Source organism: Gavia stellata, chromosome 2, assembly GCF_030936135.1.
Source record: "Gavia stellata isolate bGavSte3 chromosome 2, bGavSte3.hap2, whole genome shotgun sequence".
NCBI classification, from domain to species: Eukaryota; Metazoa; Chordata; class Aves; order Gaviiformes; family Gaviidae; genus Gavia; species Gavia stellata.
In genome coordinates, this window is record NC_082595.1 from 83,490,978 (window position 1) to 83,508,602 (window position 17,625).

Genomic DNA, 17,625 nt, shown 5'->3' on the forward strand with positions numbered 1-17,625 from the left:
TGGCCTGCTTAAAAATCTTGAGACAATACTGAAGGGGAGGTTTAGACTGGATATTAGGAAAAATTTCTTTACTGAGAGAGTGGTGGGACACTGGAATAAACTGCCCAGGGAAGTGGTGGAGGTGTTCAAGGAACGTGTGGACAAGGCATTGTGGGACATGGTTTAATGGGCATGGTGGTGTTTGTTGGTTGATGGTTGGACTTGATGATCTTGAAGGTCTTTTCCAACCTCAGTTATGCTGTGATTCTGTGTGATTCTGTGAATTGTTTTTGGATGCTGTTGGCCCTAGACACTAGACACACCTAGCGTCAAGTGTAGATCAGCAAGTCCAGAACTCTGCCTGACCATCTTTTGCCAATAGTGGAAACCATTTTCTAATTCTGAATGCTCTGAAATACCCTTACAAATAACATGTGAAGCAACACTGACTCCTTCTCAAAGCTGGTATCTATAAGTATCACAAAATGCTCCACAGAATCAAGTTCTTGGTGTGCTTTGGTCCATCCTCTTGGGTCTCACCCTCCAGTATTTCTTTGTACAAGAATGCTTATAATTATCCTGAGATCACCGATGTTAAGCAAAGGTAAGAGTCACTAAACGGCTTGATAATGATACATGTTCCCCATCTTAGATGATTCCCTTGATAGCATGCAGCCCGCCTCCCCTGCAGTCCTTTTTGTTCCTGGATCTCCAGGACTACACTAGGCCAGACCAAGAAGTCTCTGCATATTTCGGTGTGCTGCTCAGCCCCCCTTAGTGTTAACTCCAAGGACATATTCATAGCTTTGTGGGCATGCTACTGGGATTTCTACTGACTCCAGGGGAGTGGGTTTTCTGTATCTGCCATCACAGAACCCAGGCAAGGAGTCTGCTGTGGTCTGTGGGCCGGCAAGAACAGAGTAAAAAATGAAGTATGAAAGCCTTTAAGGATATGCAGGATTTCTGCTATTTCTTGATTAAATGTATTGCAGCCTGGTTGTCACACAAATTCTGACCTGCTAGTGAACTCACTCTGACAAATGTTTGTTGTTATCAAAATGTGGAAGAATTGCAGGAAGTTAATGTCGCTTGCAAAGTCCAGATTTTCCAGTCTTTGGGCCACATCATTCGTCCTTGAATAGCACGCCAAATGCAAACTCCTCCAGAGTGACTGCATTGCAGTTCCTGCTACAGTAGCTCCCAGGCCCATTTGGAATTTGGTAGTTAGTCAGTGGGGTGGGTTGAGCCCAGGCAGCAGGTAAGCACCCCCCATTCGCTCACTCGCTCACCTCCAGCAGGATGGGAGGTAATTGGAAAGGCAAAAGCAAGAAAAGTGGTGGGTTGAGAAAAAGACAGTTTAATAAGTGAAGGAAAACAAAAAAATCCCAAATGATGCAAAAGCAATCATTTACCCCCAGCAGCCCAATGCCCAGCCAGCCTCCAAGCAACAGCTACTTTGGAAAGAGGACCTCCCAGTTTTCATTGCCGAGCACGATCTCATACGGTATGGGATATCTCTTTGGCTAATTCAGGTCAGCTGTCCCAACTGTGTCCCCTCCTAACTTCCTGCCCACTCCCAGCCTACTCAGAGCGAGAAACAGAGAAAACCTTAATGCTGTGCAAGCACTGCTCAGCAGTAGCTAAAACGTTGATGTGTTAACACTGCTTCAGTCATAAATCCAAAACACAGCACCATAGAGGCTGCTATGAAGAAAATTAACTCTTTCCCAGCCAGACCCAGTACAGCTATCTGGAATAAATGTTGAGAGCCTGATTCTCTGATCTGTTGCAGCAGTAGTGAACTATGAAATATCCAGTATATTACACTTCAGTAATAGGTCAGAGTATAAAATCAGAAATAATGTCCACATCCACCTGCCTTATGTCTTTTTTAAGCTTTTAAAGGGAGAATGTCCTCACTGTTTGTCCCTTCAGCAGCAATTGGCTTCTTTGGTGGGAGTGAGAGACTATGAATAAATGAAGTACAAACTTTGACCTAAATCTAATGCATGAGGGATCTAACTAGTCTCTAGCAAGTGCTATTTCCCAACAAAAACCTCATACATTTCAAATCCTACATAAAATTCAACTCAGAAGAAATGTTTTTTCTAATATCTGTCACAAGGCAGACCATCTCATCAGTGTGAAATGTTTGCAGTATTACAAGTGTCATGGTGATAATAACAGGATAAGAATAGTAGAAGTTAGCTTTAAAAATATCAGCATTTTTAATTGAAAGCATTTTCTGGGGGAAAAAAAAAAAGATCTTTTATTTTGCTGCTGAATATGATGGAGTGTAATAACTAGGCTTTTCACTTTTCACCTCTTTTCTCTTTGCCACTCAAATATTTCAAAATTCATAATTTTGGAAACATTACCAGAGTAGCAAAAGAAAAAAATGGCATGTGTCTCTGCTAGCCCGTACTGTTTCAGGTGAGGAGGCATAGCCTGTTGTCAGTGTGTCTTGGCCACAGGACAGGTCTTAGAAGCAAAAAGTTTCCATTTCAAGAACGTATGTCATGTAAGCTAAAAGGGAGTATGGCTTTATCTGCCTGGAGGAAGAAAGGGTTCTGAGTTTCACCCATGAGTTAATAAGACACGTCAAAAATGAGTCAGATAGATCACCAGTTCTTTTTCATATCTCAGAAAAGAAAGAGTGTATGATATTGCCTCATCAGCCACAACTCGTTTGCTGGGAGATCACTAGTTTTCATTCATAGGTCAGAGCACAGCTGTGAATCCTGCGAGCCACTGTGAAAACTGCAGTAATTTCTTCTGGGACAGTGGGAAGGAATTTTTTTTTTCTTGTCATCAAATTGGCTGCAATAAAGCGTGTTTTGGGGCTTTCTCACAGGGTCTCTCGTGTGCATTTGGAAAATTCTGCTGTTGCAACATGACAGGTGGTAGGAACGTGCTGCAGGTTGTGCTCTTCAGAGGGTTGTGTTCCCTGGCAGGCAGGAGTGCACAGTCACTACAGAGCAGTGTATTTGTTGAAATGATGATGAATGGGGGCTGAGGCTTTTTGATAGCTTGGGTAGTAAGAGGACAATGCCTTTTCTCCAGGATACTTAACCTTCATAAAATAGGACATAATACTATTTCAGGCACTGCCTGCAACTGTTTAAGAATGAGAGAGGGCACATTACCGGCCATCCCCTGGCAGGAGGTGACGTGTGATGAAGGACTGATTAATGTGCAGTTTGTGATCCTGTATGATTTATGCTGGTGATTCTTAGATGAATTCATAGTTCTAGTGCTCCTTGCATCTTATTGTATCACATCACATAGCTTAGCTATGTATACAAAAAGATATTTGATAAATAACAAATAGAGTGCTAAAGGGGCTCCACAAAAACTGTATTTTTCTTGTCTTCCCTAAAATTTGAAATTTATGGAGTCCTGCGTAAAATAGATTAGCTTACATGTTTGGGGCATAACTGCACCACTTTGGAGATAAAGATGACCCTTAAATAAAATGGACAAATATACAAAAGTCTTAGTTACAGTTGCAGATATTATAGACTTTTTTAAAACCATGCCAACCACTTTTTATGTGTCTTCCACTTATAAATTTTACTTGTACAGCTTCAAATAGTCTTTGTTTACTAAGTCACTTCATACTATCTATTTTTTTCTATTTTTAGCGTTTATTACAGATACTCTCACTGTGTTAGTCTTGAGTTAGTCTTTAACTAGAGTTAGTCTTTAACAGTAACAGTGTAATTAATGCCGTATATAAGTATTGTGCTGTACAGGACTGCTTTTAGCAGTAAAAAATTCAACCTTCCTTAAAATATCAGAAGCTGCATGATATTCTCTCTGCACAAGTGAAGCTGCCATAGCTACCATCTGTGGAGTTGAACAATTACAACAGTGGAAAAGCTTACCATAGAAACACCCTAGCAATGAATCACTCCATTCTTCCAGTACTGCTATTTCCAGTCTAGCATAAATCCAATTGCTGGAACACAGGAAACACATAAATGACACCTTGGCATAAACACTGTTTTAGATTATACTGGAAGACACAGAACTATATTACATGCAGAAAATACATTTAAGGGTAGCCATCTGAGTTACAGAAATTTCTGCTAGAAAAGATTTTGTGCACTGCAGAATCTTGGAGGACTCGAGCCAGCTTCTTACAACTGCAACACAAACTCTGCTTTCTTTACAATCACAGTGTAGATTCAATCCCAGTGAAGATATTCCATGGTCAGTTGCATTAGCAGAAACCTCTGCCAGAGGTCCCCTTCCCACAAATACCACTGTGACATGAATTTTATTGCTGTTTAAAAAATTAAAATATTATGAATATTAACATATTTTAAAACAGTTCAGTTACTCATCTCTTTGACACCTTTAAAAAGAAATGGTAGTGTAGGTACAAAAGGAAAGTGACATTTTAAAGGAATTTGCTCATCATATAATAAAAGATACTAATTAACTCTAATTGTTGGTTTTACATTTTAAATAGTTCAGTAGAAAAATGGTTAATAAGTGTTTATAATCGACTATGGTTTATATCAGTTTCAGTTAAAGATCTGTTAAAGCCCTTATCTCATAGATGATACAATGTGAAACTCACCTAACAATTTATGTCAGTAATTATGATAGTCCATGTTTATATAGATAACATATAAAATGTTTTAAGTGAATGTTAACAAAGTCACGATTTCACAAATCAAATTTGAAAAAATAAAATGAAAGCAAATGGAAAACTATTCCTGGTTTTGATGACAATATATCGTTTACTACTTTTCTACTCCAGAATGCACGTCAGTTTAGTACAGCGGTTATATACAGGAGAGAATACAATTCAATCATAGCTGTGCGTCAGTAGGACTTCCTGCCTTCTTGCATCCTTTTCTTCAATATCCAACACAAAAAAAAAATTGATTATTGACTCTGCATACAAATCCAATATTTTTTATTTTTATTTTGGAGGCATTTGATTTGTATCACATCCTGATTTGTCACACATCGTATTTTTTGAGTATTAACTTTTCAGGATTACATGACCTTGAGTAAAGCAAGAACTCTTTTTTTTTTTTTTTTTTTCTTTTTTTGCAATGAGGAGAAGCATGTGCATCAAAGAATTCAGCTGTTTTACCAGCTTCTGTAGTTGCTAAGTGGTTTCATGGAGATCTTTGTCTGCATTAAAGCATATGCCACTATGCTGAAGATTATGATCCTCATGAAACCAGTCATCTGGTTCAGACACAAGCTGAACATTCACACCATGGTCTGACTCTTCAACACATTAAAAGCTATTGTGTTGGAAATTCAGTCACAGCTAGGCGTTTCAAGAGAAACATATTCTTTGATGTGAAAGCTATTTAGTTGTAGGGGGACCTCAACTCCAGGGAACTGCCTTCCAGTCCTGAATCTCTTAAAAAGGCTTTACAAAGCGCGTTGGAAAACGGAATCAATTAACAAAGAAATTGTTCTCCTTTGACTAATACTTCTATAATTCATTTGGCTAGCACAGATGACATTAGTATTTTTATTTTTTACACCTGTAAAATAAAAATGCTACATAACCTCAGATTCTATCAAGTTCTCATGATTCTGTGGTAATTTATGGTGCAGGTCTCAAATAACTTTTGGACTCCAGGCCCTGTTCTAGGTTAGTCTTTAAGTACCCAAGTCTCTGAGAAGCTTTATGGGAGCATTTTTCACCTCCTCTTCAGAAGTGAAGACCTTTGCAGCCAGCAATGGAAGAGTGAAAGAGTCTGCTTCTCTGGACCAGGAATAATCAGCAGGGGACCTGTCCCTACCTTCGATCAGGCGTATAACAGAAATTGAGAGAACTGAGATTCTAGTCGGTACTCTGGGTTTACTTTTTCTTTTTGTCAATAAATTTCTAATATTAAAGCATAAGCAGTCAAGAAGTAGAGAATGGGATTCCAGTTTGCCTTCTTTCATCTAAGCACCCCAAAATTAAATTTCTGATTCTAATTCTGCCTATTTGTGTTACAGTGTGTGAAAAGCTGTGAATATTCAAGAGCACCACAGATTTCAGTAGTGCTGTCCTGATTTGGCCAACTGAATCTAGAAGCCTGGGAAATCTCCAAGCACCTACTCTCATTACCAAATCACTGTGTACTCACAAGCAGGATATTTCACTTTCTTCCCCTACCTATTAACTGAGCTGTTGTAATAGTCAATCGCGTTTACTAGCTCTAATGTGCCTTTCACTTATAGGCATATTGATAGTCTATCGCGTTTACTAGCTCTAATGTGCCTTTCACTTATAGGCATATTGATATCAAAGGAAGACATTTCTGCATTAATATTACAGCTGATATGGATTTGGTAACTATGTTTGTTATAAGTTGACTGAACGAAGTAAACAGGAAGGGTTAAAAAGAATTCTTTCCTCTGGCTGCATTAGCCCTCTGTCTTATTTTTTCCATGCTTTTTTTTTTTATGGCACTCTCACTTCCATTATGTTGTAACTTCAAAACAACCGTGTGACCACAAGGCATCACAGTTCATTCTGTGTTTGTTTCTATGGATACACAGAGGGCATGCCTATAAAGCAAAATAAGGAGATAATGGTTGTAGAAAAGGCACAACTAACGTAGTTTTCCTGAAGATAGAATGAGTAGTAATATCAATACATGCTAGTAAACTGAATAAAAGCCCTACTTCCCTTGGAGGATTAACAGTTAGGATGAAACATCCTGCCATGTTTTCACTGCAGGTGGTAACAGTGCTAATTAGATTAAAGCTAAGTCAAAGATGTCTAATTCTACTTCCATGATCTCCTCATTCTGCTGTGTAGACATAGCCTTGAAACTTTATGGCAAAAATACTGATAGGCCTTTCAAACCACCATCCTTGTTACTGAGTCAGTGGGGTAGGAGTCTTCTGTCAGAAGAGTACAGAGTATGTTAGAGACTGAAGCACCACTCATTCCACCCAGCAACGAACAGCCATAGCTGTAAAATATTCAGACATTCTAATGAGACGGTGTAATATCAGATTGTTATTTGCAATTGTTCCAGTACTTTCATTTTTCATGGATAGACATCATACTGATGTACACTGGAACATAAAAAATGTTCAGAAGACATGAAGAAGCTCATTTACATTGGAAGGTCAATCTTGTCACAGACACTGTCTTGCTAAACCTTAGTTATAGACACCCAATATCCAGGAAACCATGTAAAATTGTATGTCTGCTTTTTCCACAGAACTACTCTAAACACCGCTATGATTAAATGTAAATGATTAGCTTATCTGACTGCCTGGCTTATCTGACCTCTTGAGTGCAAGCTAGAGAGAGACTAATCTCATAGCATTTTAAGTTAGGTCTGTTTGAGAAAATGGTACACAAATTACGTTTGGACCAATTATAAAGGTCAACTGCAAAACAGACTTTTTCTGTTGCATTTTGCATTAGTTTAGCCTGGTGTGTCACCCAACTATGCTAATTCTTAGCAATGGAACAACTTTAACAGTTAGAGTTCTTGCACATTTGAAAAATGCCAACAGTCAGTTTTATAGCATTTGATTTCACAGTTTTTAGGGCACCTTATATTCTTCACAAGTCATAGCCATCATCCAGGAATGTGTGAAATTCAGAGCTGAGGCAGCAATCAAAGCAAAAGGTGAACCTACAAGACAGAACAACTCAAGCTATTTATAAAGACTATATTGTGAAAAATTTGAAAGCACACACAGTGATTGCTAACTTTTGATTTAAGTCAATGTTGTCAGTAGTTCTAGTACTCAGCACTTCTCTTGCTCTTCTCATGTTCAAATAGTTGTGCAAGCTTAAGCAATTAGTCTTTGTGAAAGGTTTGTGCAGTGTCCTGTATGTTATTTTTAATTTGTAGTAGGAGAAAATTGTGGAAGACAGGTCAAGATTTGGTCCTTCAAATGCACTTACATTCCTAACTGCTTTTTGTTTTCAGTTTTTCATTTTGTGTGACCTTTGATGTCATTTAAAGAAATAGCTTAGTCTGACTTAATTGTAGATATTCAACTAGAGCCAGGGGCAAAGGGAATCTGTGAAGTTTTCCTTAATCTCCTACAGTTCAGTCAATGTATAAACAGAAATCCTGTGCTGCAAGGATTTCTTACACCTTCTGAGAGCTGGTGGCACCCCAAAGAAAGGATGCAGAAGACAACAGTGCTGTGGCTTTCTTCTCCTCTCTTATTCCTGACAGTAGAGGAAGATATCTGGACTACAATGGGGAAGTAAGTGAATCTCAAAGAGATGGGAAGAAAGAGACAGACAGAGGATAGACACCCAGAAGCTTTAAGATACATTTTGTTTTGGAAGTAAAAAAAATGGTATTTTGTTGTTGTGGGAAGTCTTTATACTACATTCAATATGAGAGTGCAATGCCTGATGGAGGCCAATTTTACTTGTTCTTGTTGTAAGAACCAGGGTGCTTAGGTTTGGGGTTTTTTTTTCTGGATTTCAGCACTACACATTCCATGCTTACAGTGTAATTAGATATATCTCCAGTGATGAAAGACCACTGTTGGGCTGAGATAAGAGTTAGCTCTAGACTTTATGTCCCAGTATATATGAGGTGATTCCTGAAAATGTGTTCTTCAAACATGACCTACCAATTCAGTTACATCATGTGACTGATGATGTTCTAGTCTGAGACTTGTACAAAGCTCTTTGGAAACTTCACAGAGTCTTATTTCAATTCTCTAGCAGTTATCTACATTAGAGTTAAACCTTTTGTCAGTCAAAGAAACCACAGATTGAAAAGGCACAGAGGTGTGAATTACCTTCTGAGGCAGAGAAATTACCTTGGTCATTGGTAAGGAAATTTACATTATCTAGTTTGTGCCAACCAGAGAATTTCAGCTAATCTACCACCTTTCATAAGCACTAAATTTGTAGAAAATATGTTAAGTGCAGTTGCTTGTGTCATTCATATATCACCTCAAGCTTCATAATAGGTTTAGATTCAGGTGTTAATAGAAATTAACTCAGCCCACAACATTCCTAGGATTTGACGTTTGAGAGGCTACAGCCTCCTATGGTGTATACATAGTTATTAACTTCATTTGACCAGGAACTTGAAAAAATATTTTCTATAGGCAAATGACTTTTAGTTATACCTCAAGTTATATTCTTTCAAACAATGTGTAAAAGTCCAAGCAGTGTTCTGCACTACCATCTTTACTGATTAGGTCAGTGGTGCATTTTTAATATATTAATTACACCATGACATGGTACAAGGAAACATTTTTAATATATCTTAGTTTATGTTATTATTTAATCATATTTGCTGTAATGCATAGGCAGAAGGAACAAGGAGCTGCATTTCACTGCATTTCACTAGCCACTGTGCAAACACAGAGAATATCTGTCCACGAATCCTCACTGCAGAATTGAGTAATAGTATAGAATGCATGTTTAATGAAAACAGTGCAACAAACAATATGCTGCACACCAATGTTCAGTGTTACTGCTTTGGATACGGTGCTCACGAGTCTTGCTGCAAACAGTAGATGTGTTGAAGCAAAGGCTGTTTAGGGCTCAAGGGACTGCTGGGAGCAATTGGAAACTTTCTGTCCTAAGGAATTATGAGAGATTTTCAAAGGACAAACAGAAGTTAGGCAGTGAGAGGTGGAGATCTGGCTTCTATCTTATGCTGTTGAAAATGTTTATGATGTGTTTCCCTGGTTGTATTTCATGTAGTGCTAATTTTTTATTATGAAAATCATAGCCTTTCATCTTTTTAAAAAAAAATCATTTCATTTTTATAAATACATTTTAGCAGATGATATAATCTATTTACTGCTTTTCCCATACAACACAAGGAAAAGAAAATGTAGGTTTAACTGAAAAGACTGAGGAGATTGGGCTAAGTACAACCCTTGTGGTGGACCCAGACTGACAGACCATTATTTCTTTTCCATGATGTGACCAAGGAATGGATTGCTACCCACATAAGTTGTTCTCATGAACCATTGCTTGTTGTACTTTTTCCTGAGGGATCCTTAACCATCCACCATTAAGTGTTATGTGTCCAGAAGTGCTTGATACCACAACTGTGCATCCTCTTGTGTGACAGGAATGGTCATAATTGTCACATTGCAGGACAGGACTTTTTATGCATCATACTTTTTAATGGATGTGTATCCTTCATGTGATGCGGAATCACCTGTATAGTCACCATCTGAGTGGAAAATGGAGGTTAAAGAGGGTTTATAAAAGACTCCAGAAGAGGATTCATGATCCTGAAAAGTTAGATAGTACTGTGTTGGATATTTGCATGAGTACATTTTAATATAAATTTTAACAATCCTAAATTCTTGAAAAAAATTATATCTTTGAAGGTCTGGAATAGATATTCTGCCAAAAAGCAAGAACTCTTCCTCCTTCATCATTTCCATAAACCAAATTCTGTGCTTCCCAAGTCATAACTAACTCAAACACAACTCCAGTAAACTTTCTAAGGTTTAGGTATTATTTCAGGAGTGGATTCTTGTTTAAGGAGACCCATATACGTATGCTTAATGATAAGATTGAGCAGATGCTTATTGTTGTCTGACTGGGATGGATTAAGCATCTATTTAATTAAATTTCTTAGCTGGGTCCTATAAATGAATTTTCTGTTTGAGCAGAACCATTTTGTACACAATGGTCTCTTTCTTGTATGTTGGTAGCAGGCAAGCGAGATGCTGGACCCTTTTTGTCACTCCTGTTCTCCTTTTTGAAGTGGAATTGGAACATTGCCACTCCAATACTTTTAACCTGGATCAAAGAATTTGGAAGTATCTTTTAAATGTGAGCTCCTATTTAGTCCATGCTAGAACCAGTATAACTCTAAGTATAAGATTGCCCCAAAGAAAATTTAAAGCAAAAGCTTTTTTCCATGAGTGCACCCAACCAATCTGGAAATATTTTCCCTAGGAGTTTTCAAAAGCAATTTAGTTCACAAGTGATTTAGACTTGGTTTAAAGAGAACCCATCAGTGGTTGTTTATACAAAGAGAAACAGTTTAGAAAGTGCTTTCAGTGAAAGGAAAGGAAATTTAAAGTGAATCACCAGAGCTTGCAGAATAATAATTCCTGATAGAGGAAAAAAGGATTCAAAACAGTAAAGCTAACAAAAGCACTCAGACCTAGAGAAGATACCGTAATAGAGGAAAGCTGATTGAAAGTACTAAAGCAGCAGGAAAACTGAATTGATTTTTGTGAGCTGTATAACACAAGAAAAGATTGGAAGATATATTCTATACTAGAAAAACGCCTGCTGTGCACAAGGAAGAAATGCCTCCTTTATACATTGTCCTTTGATATTTTTAAGATTATTGATAAGATAAAGTTATCCTTCTGGCTGCAATGAGTTTCTGTGGATTTTGCTATTACACAAAGTTTTCAAAGGAAGGTCCTAATCATCTTTACATTATCCTAGTATTTTCTAGGAAGACATTTAACGAATCTTTGCATGAAGTGTAAATCAAGTTAAAGTTTAAACTGATAAAGTTAGATGCTCCTTTCAGTTTCCAATACAAAAAAATAAAAATTGGCACTAGGAATAAATAATAGTAACAACTTTAAAATAAGTTGAATTACATCTACTATTTATTAACTGAAGAAGCTTGGGAAGCTGTTCCCTCCAACTTCCATAGCTTTGTCCCAGATAATATAGTGAGAGCACTAAAAGAACTTGTGTCGTTAAATATTGAACTCACTGCGACACGTAGTTTTTGACATTCTCAGCTCAGCACTGTCACGATTAAAGGGTGTTGAGTGCGCTTCTTTTCAGGGAAGACCTCTCACATAGGACTACACAAATGGCATGTACAGTGCTTTCAGTGGGAATCACAGAGCATAGCACTCCCACTTTAGAGATGGAAAAAGCACAGGCATATGGAAAATTATACTCGGCTTTGGAGAACTACAGCACTTTATCACTGGAGTACAAACGATGTCTATGACACATTGTACAGAGGGATTATAATCTTTTCTTTTAAAAACAGATTTAGTTTAAAAGTCAAAAACTGTGGTTAAATACAGCTGTGACTGTATTATTGTGTTACAATCCAGTGTCATCCGCATTTTGAAATATTTAAAAAAAATAAGTTATAAAAACCTGTGTTGGCATCCCAAAGGTGTCAATCTTATGCAAAACTTTGTTTTCATTAAATCAGGTCACTGATATAGTACTGATTCAAGGAGAAGAATTTGTATTATTGAATTACCAATATCATGTCATACCATGCAAATGCTTCTTGATTATTTTCTTTCCAATCTAATGTCTAGACCAAAGATCAAAGGAATATTTTAACATGGGAAATGGTAATGAAAAGTGGGTCTCTTACCACTTCAGAGGAGGTTTATAAGAATGTCAGAGAACAATTCACTTTCCCTACACTTTTTTCTTCATACATCATAAGGCTGACGATGTGAGGTGATGGTGCTCTAGCAGTATTGTTCTTGTTGTCTCTTCCACTCCTTTTCTACACTATTTCTGTCTCTTCTCCCATTTTCTCTCACTGTTCGTAACATTCTTCTTTCACATGATTCTGGATGGTTAGGCTTTTTCCTCTATCTACTTCTGGAGTTCATCAGTACTCCAGTTTAAAATCTGGAGCCTTTTTTGATAGATAATATACAACATGGCTGCCTGATTTTCTTTTGATGGCTTATAAATCTGCATCCTTATTAGCAGATAATGTAGTTCAATAGGAGTAATTTACAGGGTAAATTGATTAGCGCTGAGGACCCAACATCCCCATTATTCATGTTTCAGGGAGCTTTAACTCACACGACACCTGGTCTGGTCCCATGGACTGAATGCCTATTAGTAGCTGAAGTACCTGAGGTGTGAGATAATCTTCTGGTGCAGGTTCACCTGAAAGAAATTGAGTTCATGTACTCTCGAGAGACCACTCCATATGTGAAAGAAGGCATTTCAACTGGGGACATCAAGGACGTTTGCTTCAAAACCATGGTCTGGATCTGAACTCAAACACTAATACAGGCATATAGCACACTTCAGAATAACACTCCAAATTTATTTCTAATTTTGCAGCCTCAAAATTCTGATATTTTCTTTGTTTCTTTCATGCATTATTCACTTTCTTCAGCTCGTGTGTGTAATTATCCAATGACATTTTCTTGGAGACATTCACAGGTGTACAGTGTAGGCATTTATAAAGGATTGCAGGAAATTATGAAATCCACTTGGGAGGAGAGAATTCCCTGGTCATTCAAGCATTTATGTGTTTCTTGCAGCTGAGGTTAATTCAGCAGAATATGGGAAACTTTGTCCTCTTTTTAACCAAGTACGACAAACTGCTTTAAGAGAGAATAATAGGTCGAGACCGCATTTCAGTATACTAATTCTTGTGAATTGTCTGTGATAGTTTTTCTGTGTAGTTAGCTGTTATATTTTCAAGCTTTGTATTATTTTGTAGAACTTTTTAAAAACTGTTTTCTTTGCCTCATTGGGAATCACTCTTCTTTGTTATTAGGGTGTTATGACATCAATAGTGAAGTGTTGGAACATTGCTCATTGTGATAACAATAAACTCCTCACAATTTGTTGAGACCTGTATTTTTAATCTTCTCTACAATAGCAAAAGTAAGACTATAAAAAGAAATGGCCAGTGTTGACATATACAGCTCAATAGAAGAATGTATAAAAATTGTTTTTTTAAAGGTGAAGACTAAAGTCTCTGTATTTTGGCAGTCAGCAGCGATGATCTGCCCTCTCTTCTATAAACAAACAGAAACATATTTGATAACTAGTTTTAGAGATCATCACCATCAATTGTAGATTTCCAGGAAGAATTCAGTTTATTGTTGCTTTTTTTAATTAGCTGAACTGTGTAATGCTGATATTAAAACAATAGAAAACGGGCTTCTCAATGCTGCACAAATGAAAGCAATCCAGTATCTCATTTACATTCCTCTCCTGGTGTCTGCAGCAGATCTATAAATAGAATAGGCTACACACAGAAATTTATTATTGCAGCTGATGGCAATTTTCTTTTGCATAGGTGTCTGGAGGAATTATTCATGAGATTCTTTCTGGTAGACTCTCTAGCTGAGATAATCGCTCCCCAGAACTGCGGGTGGTCAGTTTAGAAACACACTAATCAACTGTTATGCACAAAGGCTATCACAAGAATTACTTATTTCCCTCTTTTAAAAAATACAGGAGTTCTCTCAGCTCCAGATATTTTCTCTAACCTGATTATATGGATATTGTAAGCAGTGAACAGATTTTTAGAAATCACATGTATTTGACATTTTATCACTGAGCATCCTAATGATTATGCTATTATCTGGAAAAACATAATGACTGTGGTTTGATACAGCTCACATCATGTCTTCTGCATTCATACCCACGGGCACATGTGACCTTATCAAGTACAAGACAGACATGCTTCTGTTCAATACCAAGGATGTGTAGTAATCACATGAACTGACCTATCTAGCTGTCATCTAATTTCAGTCATCAAACAAGGGGAAAATCAAATAAGACCTTTAATGAAATTATATCTGCTTTTCCTACCATGTTTGCCATTGTGCTATCTTTGTATACTAAAAAAAAGATAATTCATACAAACAGAATATGCACATTTCTAAACATTTATTTTTATCACCCCTCAAGACTGATTAAAACTTATTTTTTCCCTTGCATGTTCTAATATTCTTTCTATGACTGAGAACGTAAGATATATGAAAGCAGAGATATTACATGTTTATTGTGGTTCAATTTCAATGTAATCACTACTGTAAGTATTCATATTTCAGTTTTTCTTTACATCCTACTGTGTTGTCACAAGCTACATGTAATACCTGAATGTACAAATGATGTTTCCGTTTGAAAAGTAAACTACTAACTTTACGTTTTTTGTTTTCACTTTCTTTCCTTTTTTCAGACATAATAGAAGAAGCTGTTTTTCTGTAGCAGTTATTTCAACTATGTTATGAAAGCAGCAGTACAACTAACTAGTGAGATGTTAGAAAAATCACATCTTACCATGAAAAGAAAGATTAACTAAAATATAAAAATAAACCCAAAAGAACCTATCAACCCAACTCACCCATAAAGCATTCTGGCATTTCTAATGCCAGGTACACAAGCAAAAAATAAAAAAGTTAAGAGAGTAAAAATAAATATATTATAACCATATTTCAAATGTCACTGACTTTTTGTGAGTGTAAAACCTATCCTGTTTTTTTAAGTGCGTTTTGGTACTTATACATATTTTTTTGTTTTTAATTTAAATTTGTCAGTGATGCAGAAAATTGGTTTTGTGAATGCCCTAAACTCTACTCTGGAAAACTCTGCCAGTTCGCAACTTGTGATGAAAATCCATGTGGAAATGGTGCTACGTGTTTTCCAAAGTCCAGGCGAGAAGCTGTTTGCCTTTGTCCATACGGAAGATCTGGCATCCTCTGCAGTGATGGTAAGAACCATATTCTTCATGCATTGGTCATAGTTTCTATCATTCATAGAAGCTGTGGTAAGAAACAAGTCAAATGCTTTGAAGGCAGAACACTGAAAGTGACCATGTTCCCACCTACAAACACAGCCCAAAATCCAGTTACAAGCAAAGAATGTTTGAGCTGAGCACCCTCCCTGCATGTTGTTTCATAAAAGTGTTGGCCAGAGAAAGGGCGATAGAGTGATCAAAGAATCTGAGAGTAGACAAACTAGGAAATATCAGGTAGTGTGTGCTGTTTTAGTAATTTACCTGGAGAAAAGCTGAGAGAGAGATTTGACTGAGAGCTCCTTTGGAGAAATTAATTTCTCCTGTAGTTTGATTTTTCCTCTATGTAGGGAAGCATTACTTTGTACATTTTGTAAATAAAAGGACTGTATAAACAATAATTTCTGGATTGTAAAAATACCACCAGATGCTAAAATTTGATTAATTTTTTAGGTCAAAAGGGGAACAAATGAAAATTTGCCAAGTGTTTTGCTATGAAACAGGAGATAGGATGAAGGGAAATTAATAAAACTAAGTAAATAGGTCATTTTGACTAATATTATCAAACAAAGGGCTTTTATTTCTCAAGTATTGATTATAATGATTGTTCTAGGTCAGAAATTCCAGTGTGTGAACATCCAAGGTATTCTTTTCCCCTAACACTCAATGTAGCAAGAAGTAATGATTGAAAAATCTGCATATAGAAAATAATCACTGTTTCTGAGCTGATTCTGCAGTGCATATGAAGTGGCTTTTAAAATAAATATTAAGCAATATTAAGCTGTCTGCAATATTTAAGCTGTGATAATGCCACTGCTTTGTACAATGGTGTTTGACATTTTTCTGTTTTACTCTCTGTCCTTTTCTTAACCATTTCTTCCATTCTGTTTCCTTTTATGGGTACACTGACGTTTTCATGAAACTGCTTATTAAATCTCCTAACACCTCTCTCTTTGAATGCTGATGGCAAGTTCAGAGCCCATCATTCTGTATCTAAGGCTAGGACTGTTTCTGTAATCTACCTCAATTTACATCTGTCAACACTGAGTATCATCTCGTGCTTTTTCCCTGTAGTCGTTCAATGCAGCTCTTCCACAAGCTAACTCTGTAGTTAGCTGTCTCTAAATTGAGAGCCGCAGTAAAAACTAGGAGAGCCTAAATTGAGAGAAAGTACACAAATTCATTAGTTTGATTAGACTACCGAGCTGAAGGCTTTGAAAGCACAGAAAGTATTAAATTTTGTTGAGTGGAAAGGGAAAACTCTGGATCATCACTGTAAGCAAGCAAAACGGGGAAGAACACTCAGCTTCGTAGGACAGAGTATAAAGCTAATTATTTTATTGAACTGTGTCTAAAGAGTTTAGAAGGAATAGAAATAAACTGAGCACAGCCAGAAGTCTTGTTAAGCTAGACTTTGCATTGAAACTTAAAATGAGCTGCAAAAGGCCTTTTTATCACATACACTAAAACTGAACAAAGAAGGGAGAAACAGAGCCACAATGGAGTGAAGACTGAGTGCAGCCTTAGGGATAGCCCTAGCAGCATCAAAGCCATACATTTGGTGAGGTATTGGAACATAATGATAGATTGCCTAATTACAATGGTAGAACAAAGTAAATTATATTAGAAACAGAAGACAAATTTAATTGTTTACTGTAACAAAATGTGTAGCCCAGATAATAAATTTATTAGAAAGAAATGGCCCATAAAATTTAAAGTCTAGTTGCACGCATTTTTAACAAATTGTCTCCCAGTTAAGATATGCAATAATATTGTCTCTATTATTAAGTTTAGTAACCAAGTGCATGCTACTTTGTGTCTGAAACACTGAAGAAAAGCTTGTTTCTCCTAAATGCTTATCAAATAATAGTTGGTCTTCATCAACAAGAAATGTGCAAGATGTTACAGTGATTATTTGATAAAATGAATAAACCAAATGTACCAAATAGAACTGCAGATTTCATGCCAGCGTTGGTCCTACCAATAGAGATTATTTACAAAAAGCAAGTAAGAATAAATAAAGATGTGGACAGAGCCACAAATGAGCCCACTGCTACAGGCCTTGCCCATATCAGAGCTCCAACTGCCATCTGTTAAGCATTGGAAGTCACACTAAGAACATCAATCTCTACAAATATGTAAGAAAAAGTGATAATAAAACGATTGTTGCTATTAAATGAAAAAAAAAAAAAAAAAAGAACCAAAATGC

General features: G+C 36.8%; 1 protein-coding gene across 1 annotated transcript in view; it reads left to right on the plus strand.

Annotated features, from left to right (window-relative positions):
- EYS (eyes shut homolog) overlaps positions 1–17,625 on the plus strand; it is a 939,662-nt gene that overhangs the window by 862,768 nt on the left and 59,269 nt on the right. The window contains exon 41 of the mRNA XM_059831070.1: positions 15,220–15,392. Coding sequence (XP_059687053.1) covers positions 15,220–15,392 — 173 coding nt within the window. The remainder of the gene's footprint in view (positions 1–15,219; positions 15,393–17,625) is intronic.